The sequence below is a fragment of the Delphinus delphis genome, chromosome 9 (assembly GCF_949987515.2).
Source record: "Delphinus delphis chromosome 9, mDelDel1.2, whole genome shotgun sequence".
NCBI classification, from domain to species: domain Eukaryota; kingdom Metazoa; phylum Chordata; class Mammalia; order Artiodactyla; family Delphinidae; genus Delphinus; species Delphinus delphis.
The window spans coordinates 84,920,416-84,933,066 of NC_082691.1; the positions used below are offsets into that span (position 1 = coordinate 84,920,416).

The 12,651-nt window shown below is 45.5% G+C and overlaps 1 protein-coding gene across 1 annotated transcript in view; it reads right to left on the reverse strand.

The window, feature by feature from the left end:
- Positions 1-4,904, reverse strand: part of UBE2H (ubiquitin conjugating enzyme E2 H) — a 98,272-nt gene extending 93,368 nt beyond the window's left edge. The window contains exon 1 of the mRNA XM_060020877.1: positions 4,412-4,904. Coding sequence (XP_059876860.1) covers positions 4,412-4,464 — 53 coding nt within the window. The 5' untranslated portion in view covers positions 4,465-4,904. The remainder of the gene's footprint in view (positions 1-4,411) is intronic.
- Positions 4,905-12,651: the final 7,747 nt, after the last annotated feature.

Genomic DNA, 12,651 nt, shown 5'->3' on the forward strand with positions numbered 1-12,651 from the left:
AGACAAATGGCTACACTTTTTAATGTTTGTTTTTGTTTCAGTTTTTAACATCAATCTTTTAAAGAACAGAAATATAGATCCCCATACATCCCATCAACATAAAAGTCACTTTAAACTTTCTATTTCTTGAAGTCAATTCTGAAAGTTAATACAAGTTATTCAAAAGGCAAGGTGATACATACAGTGCTCACCTGCTATAAACACAGTCTGTACTCTGATTTTTTCAAAAATTGTTTAACTAGTTACATAAGCACACACCAAATTTTTCACTACTAAACCCCCAGCATCTAGCCCCAAGCCTGGCACAAAGAGGGCACGGAAACGTCTGAGGGGATGAACTTACTACTGAAAGCTTCTGAAACCCTAAGGCAGACAACCAGCATTCTGTAAGATTCACTAACGCTGTTAATGAATTTAGTATAAGACACTGCCCTTTCCTGACCATTATTACTCTTAAAGCTTTTGTAGGGGAAGCTTACATTTCTACCATACTTTTGAATTCCTGCAGGAGTCAGTTAAATAAATTTAAATTGGTAGCCATCCAGGTTTAAGTTACCACACTCCCTCTAAAAAAGGGACTCTTTGAAAACTCTTGGTATTATAAAAATAAGTTCCAATATCTCACACCAATAACAAATACAGTGTATGCCAAGTCCCCATTACTATCAGATCCACTTTTCTGATTTAACCTTGAACATTTCTTGTACTCTAACAGGTCAGGTTTTCCTCTCCTCTTTTTACCCCTTGAAAACACACTTGATCCTGTAACACCACTCACAAGGCCTCCCCAGCCCCTGCTTCTTTTGTATATAAACACACTCTGGTCACACACTCCATCAGCTGTTTGGTAGCTCCGCCCCTCCTCCTTTTCCGGGTAGTAACAGAGCAGCCAATGAGCTGTGAGGAGCTGTGCCTGCGGCCTTTTGCCTGCATACGCTTTTCCAAAACAAGCAGCTCCAGCCTTCAGCAGGGGCCACTGGTTCACAGATAAAAGGATCACCAGGCTGTGCAACAGGGTGAGACGAGTAACCCCCACCAACAAGGAAACCCGTGTAATCTGAGCTGTTTGTTCCTCCACCCAGGAGAACTTAAACCGATATTCCTTTAGGGCAAATCACGCTTTAAGGTCACCAGAGTCCCAGTTCTCAGACAATCTAAATAATCAGCCGGGTTCTAGATGGAAACCCCAAAGCTTGCCAGGGTGGGAACAGCACAGTTATCACCAATCTACCTCACTCTGCAAACAATTGGCAACACTATTCAACCACCATTCCACAGGATTTGGGCTCACTGCAAGTTTCTTGATTGGGACACATTCCTACAGGGCCCAAGTCATGTACCTCAGTTTGAGGTTTGCACAACCCTCAGCAAAGGATCAGAAGAGAAACAATGAATGAGTCAGAGTTTCAGAACATATTCGCCCAGCAGATTATTAAGTGCATCGGTGCAAAACACTCACTCCCTCCATAACTTGGAAGTCAGCTCTCCTCCTACCAACCCGTCACAAAAGAAATATCACCGACTCCAAACAACAACCAGAGACCAAAAGAACCTAACGAGGTGGTGGAAGGCGGTGGCCAATTAGTTACACATCCTCTTTTCTCCCTACCCCCCACACCACTACCTTCCTACTATACAGGTTCCCTGCCAGGCTGTAAATCGTGGTGGCATAATTACACTCAGGAGACATCCAAAAATGGGCTGAAACAGGAGACTGCAAGGAAACCAGCTATCAGCCTCCACACCAAAGAAATCAAGGGGCACTGAGGGGCAAAAAGCAAGTACATTCCTTCAGACCTTTTCTACTTCCTCTACACCTTCCTTCATTTTCAACCCTCAGCCCTTTCACACCATTGTATTCATTTTAGTAGTGTGTTGCTTAAATTCTGTGGTAAGTGTACCTTGCTCAAAAATTGTTGTCTCCATTTGGGCCTACTAATGTGAATTCAACAGAGAAAGGAGGCCAGAAAATCTCTCACACCCACAACACACATGCACACACAAAAGGAAATACAAAAAATTGAACTTAGACAAGAAAATAACAAACACGAAACAAAGATAACCCCTGGCTTTTAAATCCCGAGACTGTTGCCCTCCTACCTCAGACATCTATGGTTTTAAAGCGCCTCTGCTTTCTTTTGTCAGAAAGGAGGAAGGTGGGGAAAGCACAGAAGGCCAATGCATCTATGCCTTTCTTCATCTTCTACTAAAAATAAGCTATGAAATAAGCCACTTAGGGAAAGAAAAAAAAGAGAGACACCCTGCTGTTCTTTGTCTGTTTTCCTCTCCCTCTCCACCCCCCCCACCCCACTCCTAAATACGGTAATCATTCTAGATGCCTCAACTACTAAATGAACAAAAGGCACTGTATGGAAAAGGCATCAGGTCAAGTTAGGCCTCACCCTTTATCCTCAGTCTTCTAAAAAATATATAGGTCTACAATTTGAGAACCTGACATTGATCAAAGACAGCTGGAATTCTCTCTCCCAGCCCCATCCCAATTAAACATTAGGTAGAAATTTGCATTAGGTGTGACAGCAAGTCTCAATTCAAGATAAAAATAACTCAGATTCTGCCACCATGTCATTTCCTAGTTTCTAAACAAAAATAAAACCCGATATTGCTTTGTGTAAACTGTACACACAGCCATAGTTACAAGTTATCCTGCCACCTTATGAAAAGCCAATGTTACTGGTATCATTCACACATTGACAAAACTCAATCACAGCCACAAACAGCTCATAAAGAGTCAATTTCACTTGTGCCTAGACATATATTTGGTACATAATATATACTTTATTACTTGCTCTTCTCTCTAATCCCCACTCCCACCTCCCCAAAATTCTCAACTTCAAACCCTAAAACTTAGAAGTTCATCTACTGTTCCTAATTTCTAATCAAGTTTTGCTGAGTGAGGAGAAAAACACCTTATTCCTGAAAAGATTATGGTGGGGGGAAAAAAAAAATCACTTGCCCAGGCAACTTCCCTCCCATCCCCCACTTCCAAACCAAATGCAAAATCTACTTTTTAAAAACTTCAGCGAATTCCATAACTGAGTATCTAACAATAATCACTGATTTCTACAAACAGGTAAAACATCCAATCAAAAACAGCAACAATAAAAGGAATAAAGAAGGAATTCACCTGAAGAATCTAGCCAAACAACTTGAGTTATATAAACAAAACCCTGCAACAGGGGGAAATGGTGGGGGGATGGGGGTGAGGGAGAGACAGAAGCAGGAGACAGGACTTTTTAACTGCGTTTCACACACTATCACTCCCCACCCCCGGGTCCCCCTCTCCCCAGGGATTAGTTGTTCAGAACACTGGGCTCATTTCCTCTCTCCCCCCACTCTCTAAATTACCCCTCCAAAAATGTCTCGATTTGTCACAGGAACCTTCGCGAATTTCTCAAGCTAGTCATGAAATAATCAGCCTGGACTCCAACCAAAACCACTGCCTGAAGGACTCTTATCAGTTATAGCTTTCCCACTGCTACCTTCAAAGTACATAAAGTTGGGGAGGGGGGGCGGGGGAGGAGTAGAAAAATAGAGGGTGTCACTTGGCAAGATCAGGGCAATTATTCCCCAAGAACCTTATTCTCATATGGAGAGTTTGCTTAAGTGGCTAGTACAGGGGCTATTTGGTCAAGGAGATCCTCTTTCTCTCCTTCCCCCTCAGCTGTCATAGCCACAATATGGAGGGTGGCTTGCTGGAGGGACTGGGGGTCCTCACCATATACAACTATGGGTGGGATAGGCTTTGTCGGTAGGAAGAAAAACAGTGGGGTTCTTCTAAGAACCAGAAAGCTTAATAGGGGTCTCTGGTTTAAAACACTCAGAGCTCTTTATTACAAGAGGGGGCACTGAGCAGACTACTCTCTTCCTAATATAGAAAGGAATTAGGGATAAAGGAGGTCACTTGAGTTACCCCAGTTCAAGAAGCATTGTGAGTGGAGGGAGTGGAGGCATCTCAAGAAAAGGAGAAAGGGAATTCTTCGCTCTCGGGAATTTCTACCTCGAGTCCCTAAATGCAGAGCGAGCAAACAGGAAAAAGAAGGTGGGCTCGGTGGTGAAGAGAGGCGGCTGGTCCTGGGGGGTGGGGGGGGGGAAAGGCCTACTTGGGAGTCCAAACGTCGTGAAGAAAAGTCACGGGCAATGGGGGTGAGGAAAGAGCGTGGAACAACGCACATTTCGGGGTGCTGCAGATAAAGGGGGAGCTGAGAAGGCTCTCGGCTCCTGGGAGGTGCCAAGGAGCCTCCGTAGGCACTAGGGGGAGGGAGATGGGGGAGGGAGCCTCGGACAGTGGCCTGGAGTGCCCCTGGGCCCCTGCTTAGGTTTCAGGGGGTGCCCTGGGCATCCCCAAACCGCCCCCCACGTACAGCCCGAATTCCCAGTCCACGAAGGATACAGCTTGACCACGTCCGTGTCCATCCGCCTCTTTCCCGGACTAGGGGATGACATGGTGTCGCCGCTGCCTCCCCGTCGCCTGCGCCGCCGCCGCCTCTCTCCCTTCCTCGGCCCGTCTGTCACGGGCCCCGGGCCCCGGCTCTGAGGAGCCCGCGGCCGCGCCGGCTCCTCGGTGGAGGTGGCAACACCCCCGCGGTCCTGACCGGTCCCGTCAGCCGCCGCCGCCGCCCCCCGCACGGGGGAACACCGGGCACCGTCCGGCCGAGTGGGGGTGGGGACCCCGCGGCGCCCGGCTCGGGCTGCCCCTCTTTGGCTGTGAGTCTCCGCTGCCCGGCCCCGGCGCTCCTCTGCGCCGCGCGACTCTCCCTCCTGCCTGCGCTAGCTCACTCGCCTGCTCGCCCGCTCACCCTCTCGCCGGCTCCCTAGCAGCCCCCACGACAAGCGGACGACTCCAGCTCAGTCGGCCTCTCTACCCCAGCCTCGCTCTGGGCGCCGTGACGTCACCTCTGTGACGTCATCGGAGGGGGCGGGCCCAGCTGTCGAAAGGGGTGGGCCGCCGCGGCCGTAGCGTGGGCTTTCTCGAGGGATTCTGGGAGTTGTAGTTCCTCTTTCTCCTGCCCTCCCAGCTCTCTGCCCCCTCCCCCAACTCCCCCACTCATTTAATAGCTCAACTGCCAGTGTTGTTATCATCATCATAAACGATAATGGTTAAAGAATGGAAGTATTATTATATTCATGTGTTTTAGGGTAGCAGATTCTGATTCAGAAGGTCTGGGGTGGGCCTTGGACATCCAAGTCTTTAACAAGCTCCCCAGATGATTCTGATGCAGGCCAAAGTTTGAGAACCACTGCTGGAAGATTCCAGTAGGCATCAGCACTTTCAAAACACCTGCCTGACCGCTCCAGGTGGGTCCTGTGCTTCCATAATGTCCTATGAAAATAAGGACGTTTCCTCCCCACCTGAGACCAAGGTAGCAGACTTAAAGGATCTGAAGCTATTTTTTCCAGAAGAGAAAGAGCTGGTCAAGGATGGGACAGTTGAGAAAGAAGGGCATAGGGTGGATATAGAGATTTTCCCATGATGCTTTAATCTTCACAGATGTTATGATGCTGTGGTCTAAGTACTAAGCAAAAATCATCAGAGGAGTGTTTAGTTAGAGAGACTTGTTCTGGACCACACTGGGGAAGGTGAGGCTGCTCTATTTAAGAATGCCATGGTGATTTAGCCTCTGAGCAGTCATTGAAAAGGAATCACCCTTCCTAGTAAGTATCTTAGCCCTGGGTTACTTAGGACAAACCTGCCCCTCCCCAGCTCTTAATTATGCCTCAGTTAATTGCTTATATCCTCCCAAGCCTCAGTTTTCTCATCTGTAAAATGTGGCTTATAATGCCCTACCCACTCGAGTGGGTTGATGGAATAAATGGAAAAGATGAATGTGAAAGCCCCTTGTAAACTATAAATTGCTTTTTATGAAGACAACGTGAAGTGTTGATTACAAGGTGTGATGATATTACTGATGGTATTATTAATATTAATCCCCCATTTGCCCCACCCCTTATACACTTGTATGTCATTTAAGAAGAAGAGCATTCACTTTTGGGGGGGAGGGTATTTTTAATTTAATTTTTTTTTTTTTGGCTGCGCCACACGACATGCAGGATCTCAGTTCCCCCAACCAGTGATCGAACCTGTGCCCCCTGCAGTGGAAGAGCAGAGTCCTAACCACTGGACCACCAGGGAATTCCCATTTTTGGTATTTTTTTAAAGACGTCACAGTGTCGATCTTTGTGGTGAAGGTATGTTCACATTTTTACCAGACACTTTTCTCTCTGGGCATTTCGACGTCTGCTCCTTCATAAATCCACCTCCCTTATTCTGACTTCCTCCCCCTTTCCTCCTCTTTCCAGAGCTTCAGAGGACTCCTGAGCCTGCCCTTGACCAGGTAGGTTCAAAAAGTGGCGCCAAATGACAGTCTTGGTTTGACTTATTTTTTGCTTATGGACCTGGAACTTCCCTTGAGCGGAGTCAGTTTGTGCTCACCTTTCCCCCCAGTGTCTCAGCCACTCAGAATGTCAATAATTTGCTCTAAAACAACACCGGGACCTGGGAGTGTCTGTTTATATGTGTGCACACAAGGCAGTACCCTGGAATGAGCCATGTTCTTCCTTATCGGGGACAACCAGGGGCGCTGTGAGGGAACAGCTGTCAAGCCTTGCCTGACGCGTCAGTGTTGCAATCTGGGAAATGTATTCAGGCCTGTTTATCTCTCCCCAGGGCAGGGCCAAGCTTGACCAATGGAGCCTCTGATCTCAGGAGCAGCTTCTCAAAGGCAAGAAAACAAGTTTGCAGAGAATATATTGCTTTGAGCAAGACACTAAGAGGGAGTAAGATGAAACCCATCATTCGGTGGAGTGAGTCGAAGAGCCCAGCCCAGAAGCTGCTCTATCTCTGAAAGGTCCCTATTAACCCAATGGCTCTAAAACTAAAGTGAATTTATCAGTATCCCCGCCAAATGTGAAAGTCCCCCAAATAAGGCTTCCTGATTCCATTTGACCATTTCTGTTGAGAAATAGGTTCATTTTAAATCCGGAGCTCTTGGTATCTGAGATCACAGGTCCAGACCCCTCAAGAGGGCAATAATATCAGCAGTTTCCTTGCTGCCAAGAAATAAAAGCTTAAAACTCATTTCAAGTCATCTCCATGTAACCCTGTTATAATTTTTCCCCATAGAAGCAGTCAGTGGGGTGCAAGAACAGCCAGCAGCAGAAAGGATGGAAAGATTGTACAGAAAGGATGGAAAGATTGTATCTCCTTCACTGCTATCATTCCCATGGGATTCTTTGCTTGCTCCCTCTGGCAGCTGGCCCCCTGGGGAAGCACCAACCTCCCCCAAACAAGTGTGATTCAATGAGAGTGTGGAACTTGGAGACAGATGCCCCCTCATAGTCCCAGATCTGCTGCTACTTGTTATTGTTGTAACTTGGGCAAGTAACCTAACCTTTGTGTCCCAGTTTACTCATCTGTAAAATGGGATGATAGCACCTACATTACCCTTGCTTAGATCAAATAGGAGAAGAGATGTTGCAATTTCTAAAGATCTAGTCATGGATAAGATATTATCATGTCCCCCTTACACAGGTGCACGCGCACACACACACACACACACACACACACACACACATACTCTAATGCCAAGGTTCAAGGAGAGAGCAAGGCTGGGGAAATTTTTCACACCTACATTATTCTTCGGGGCCAGCACCCCTGTTTGGAACCCTTGTTTTGCCAGTCGTGGCTTCCTGCTTCCTCATTTCCGTGATCTGGAAATGCTAAAGGCTCCAGGCTTGGTCTCCAGGCCTCTGTTCTTCTTTATCTACATTTAATTCCTAAGTGATCTCATCCAGTCTCAGAGCTTTAACTGCCCTCTATGCTCTGACTCCCTAATATACATTGCTGACTGGGGCCTTGCTCCTGAACTCCAGACATGTATATACAGCTGACTATTCAACATCTTCTCATGACCAAAAATAAACTTCTGATAATCTCCCCACCTCTTCCTCGCATAGTTTTCCCCTTCTCAGTAAATGGCCACTATTAAGTTAGAATATATGAAATAACCTTTTTTTTTTTTTAAGGTCAAGAACAGTCAAGTATCAGCAACATCATTTGGTTCAACCAAATACCTCCTTCCAGCTGCTCAGGCCAAAGGCCTTAGACTTTACAATCCTTGACCCCTCTCTCTAATTCTGTACCTTGAATCTATCAGGAAATCCTGTTGGCTCTGCTATCAAATATATCCACAATCTTTTCCCCACCACCTCTACTAAGCCATTATCACTACTATATACACTCACTTTCCAACAGGCCTCCTCTCTTTAATCCCTGAATTCACTCAGATAGAAACCAGTGATCCTTTTAAACCATAAATCAGATCCCCACTATTCAAAACTCTCCAAGGACTTCCCATTTCACTCTATGTTAAAGCCAAAGCCATTGCGGGCTTCCCAGGCCCTATAGGAGCTGCCCCTACCCTCTTCCCTGACTCACAGCTTTCTAGCCACACTGGCCTTCTAGCTGTTCCTCAGATATACCAAGTATGCTCCTGCCCCAGGGCCTTTGTACTTGCCACTCAGTCTGAAACATTCTTCACTTAGATTAAAAACATGGCTTCCTCCCTTCTCTCCTTTAGGTCTTTGCAGAGATGTCACCTTCTCTGTAGAGCCTTCTCTGGGCACCCGATTTAAAATTGAAATCCCAGGGACTTCCCTGGTGGTCCAGTGGGTAAGACTCCGCACTCCCAATGCACGGGGACTGGGTTCGATCCCTGGTCGGGGAGCTAGAGCCCACATGCATGCCACAACTAAGAGTCCACATGCCGCGACTAAAAGATCCCGCATGCCGTAACGAAGACCCAGCGCAGCCAAAATAAATAATAAATAAATAAATATTTTTTAAAAATTGCAGTCCCGGCTCCACCACAGTGCCTCCTCTTCCCCTCCCCTGTTTTGCTTTTCTCCCTAAGACTTATCACCATCTCATATATTACATGCTGTATATTACTTAGCTATGTTTGTCTTCTCCCTCCACCAGAATGTAAACTCTATGAAGGCAGAGGTTTTGTCTGTTTCATTCACTGCAATACATCCAATGCCTAGAACTGCACGTGGTACACAGTAAATGCTCAAATACCACACGACTAAAAGGAAGAAAGGACGACTCTAGCTGAAAAGGCAACAAAAGATAAACAGCTTAAAGCAGTACTTTGAGTGCTCAGAAAGTTAGTTCTTCCTAATGGTCTCTATAGAGTAGCAGGAAACCTTATATGTTGAGCACCTACTCTGTGCCAGGCGTTGTGCCAAGGTGTGTTACAACCTAACAACCTGGCAGGACAGTTGTTATTTTGCCTATTTTATGGATGAGGAACCTCAGGTTCAAAGAAATTAAGTAATTTGTTCAGGGTCACATAGCCAGTAAATGGCAGCATCGGGATTCAAACCTGCTGTGCCACCCTGTTTGTTAACCCACATGAAAACCTTAATGTGTTGACATTGATGAACTTATTTTGAAGGCCCAACCCCAATTCCAGCTCCTCCATGACGACAAAGACTTCCAGGCCATTCTAAACCAAAGTAATGTTCCTCTGGAAAGGAAAAGCCTGTGCCTCCCCTCCAGAGTTCCCTGTCTCAGCAAATGGCGCCACCATTTGGCCAGATGCTCAGACTGTCCTTGGAGTCTCCTTTGACTGTTTTTTCCCCTCATTCCCACACCCAGTCCATCAACAAACTCCGTGAGAACTCCCCTTCTGGGACATATTTGCCAAAACTAAGCCCTTCTCCCTGTGCCATCACCTAATCTGTGACGCCACGCTCATCTGCAACAAATCCTGTTTATCAGCCTCTCTGTTTCCACTCTTGTCCACTATGACCCCCACCCTCACCTCACAGCCTATTCTCCACCCAGGAACCAGAGAGATGTTTTAAAATATAATTTGACCCAAGTAACTCTCCACTCATGGTCCTTTAGTAGGTCATCCTTAAACTAAAATCTTAATTCTATGATGCTGTGTAATCTGGATTTAGGTTACCTTTTCAACCTCATCTCCTGCCTCCCTCACATCCCCTCAGCCTCTCTCAGTGCTTGTGTCCAGGGATACACCAAGCCCGTTTCCACTTCAGGGCCCCTGAGATGGCTGTTCCCTCTTCCTGGAATGCCCTTCCCCTGGGTCCTCATGGCCAACTCCCTCCTTCCTGCATTTATTCAAATGTCCTGCCTTCAGAGGCCTTCCCCGACTACCTTGTTTTAAAAGATACGCCACTTACTTTTATGTCCTTACCTTGCTTTCAGTTTTTTTTGCTTTGTAATTTTTTTAGATTTTTATTTTGGAAATGTTCAAATACGCTGAAAATTTGAGAAAATAGTACAATGACCACCCAAATACCCACCATCCAGATATAACAACTGGTAACATTTTGCCATATTTGTTTTACTTGCATGTAGTCAAGTGTGTACCTTTTTTTTTTTTTTTTTTTGCTAAATTTTTGAAAATAACCTTCAGACACCATGACACTTCAACCCTACATACTTCTTCAGCATGCATACCCTGCAAATCAGGACATTCTCCTTTATAACCATATCATTAGCACACATATGAAAATGAGCAATGATTCCCTAATGTCATCTAATTTCCAGTCCACAATCAGATGTTTTTAACTGTCCCCTCTACGGCTTTTTTTTTTGAGCCAGAATCCACTGAAGGTTCACCTAATGTATTTTGATTTTATATCTCTTTAGTCAGAGGACAGTTGGGGAATTATATTTATAGTTCTTTGGGTCTCGGCCCTCCTACATCCTTTCCCTCACCCCTACACCTATCACTGTGCTATATACACAAGAGGCAGTTAATAAATAATTGATAAGGACTAACTGGAAAGTCCTACTCCTCCATATAAAAACTTGTACACGAACGTTTATAAGCACCATTATTCATGATGCCAAGTGGAAACAACCCAAATGTCCATCAACTGATGAATGGATAAATAAAATGTGGTGTAACCGTACAGTGAGATATTATTTAGCAGTGAAGAGAAATGAAATATTGATTCACCCTGGATGAACCTTGAAAATATTATGCAAAGAGAAATAAGCCAGTCACAAAAGACCACATTGTATCATTTCTTTTATGTCAAATGTGCAGAATAGAACTATGTATAGAGACAGAAAGTAAATCGGTATTTGTCTAGGGCTGGGGGAATAGGCAGAGTGGGGGGCGGGGTTACCACTAAGGGGCACAGGTGTCTTTTCAAGGTGATGAAAATGTTCTAAAATTCTGGTGATGGTTGCACAACTCTGTGAATATACTAAAAAACATTGAATTGTGCACTTAGAGTGGATTTTATGGTATATGAATTATAGCTCAATAAAGGTATTATTAAAAAAAAAGTCCTACTCTTCCTTGTTGCTCCGAGTCACAGCAGGAACAACTGTTGACCAAACATCCTCTTCCCTCCTCTCCCATCTTTTCGCACCCTCTGTTCTCTCCTCTCCTTGAAGAGCCACAACTTTTCTTTTCACTAAATGTCTTACTTTACCCTCTCTGGGGCAGACACCCCATTTTGCCCCAACAAATGTGGGGCTAGCCCTTTCCTCCAGCTTGTGGGGCTGCAGCACGTCCAGGTCCCCTTCAAGGGCAGACACAGCTGCCCATCTGAGGCCACCTGCTGGAGTCACAGGCAGGCTTGCCAGGGCCCATGTGTACCCAGCACTTCTATTTCATGTGTGTCACGTGGTTGGAGTGGCTACTTGTTTCTGGTGCAGCTTCCCTACCGCCCTGTGGGTAGGAGCTGTCTTATTCCTCTTTGTATTTTCTGTGCCTAAAACAGACATTTGCTCTTAAAAAAGGCAGAATGTGTGGAGTCAAGGCTTCCACACGCAGCGCCCCGATCTGGCTCTCTGGGAAGGGAGGGAGAGGCTCTGGCCCTAAGGCAGATGGCCTCAAAATCTGGGGTTCTGAATTCTAATCCCAGCTCTCATGGGGCACCTGGGGAACTCATCAGCTCGCCCCCAATAGACTGTGGGGAAAACTGCCTAATACCAGGAAGGTTACACATGGGATACTTTACATTGAGTCAGGACCTTAAAAAATTTTTGGTTAAGTCTGAAAAGACTTAGCCATTTTTTTCTTATTCCTCTCAATGCCTGCCAAGTCTCTTTTGCTATGCAGGGGGAGAAATGAAGAAGTTGCATTAGGGGAAAGTGAGGTGTATGAATTTGCTTAGTTGGGCAAAGAAAAAGAAAAAAGTGAGCAAATGGGGCTCCTGTTCCCTTTTCCTTTCTAAATATCCCTCCTCTGACTTTCTCCCAATGTCTCAGGAAGCAGTTTGGTTTTCCCTAGGGCGCTCTGGCTGCCTTGGCCTTACTCCAGTGGTCAAATGGCAAAGGGTCCAGGAAATGTGCCCTCAGCTGACTGGCCCACAATGGCAGAAGGTGGGGAGGGATGTTACCAAACTCTACCATGATAGCTTTGATTTAATCACATTCTTCTTGGTTAAAATGAACATTTCAAAATATATACATATATCAAATCACTATGTTGTACATCTGAAGTGAATATAATGCTATGTCAATTATAACTCAGTTTTAAACAGTACACATTGATATATACATACATAAAGTAATAAAAAGATATGCATCAACATATGTTTTTTGATTTAAAAGTTTTGTACTTCAAAGGACATATCAAGAAA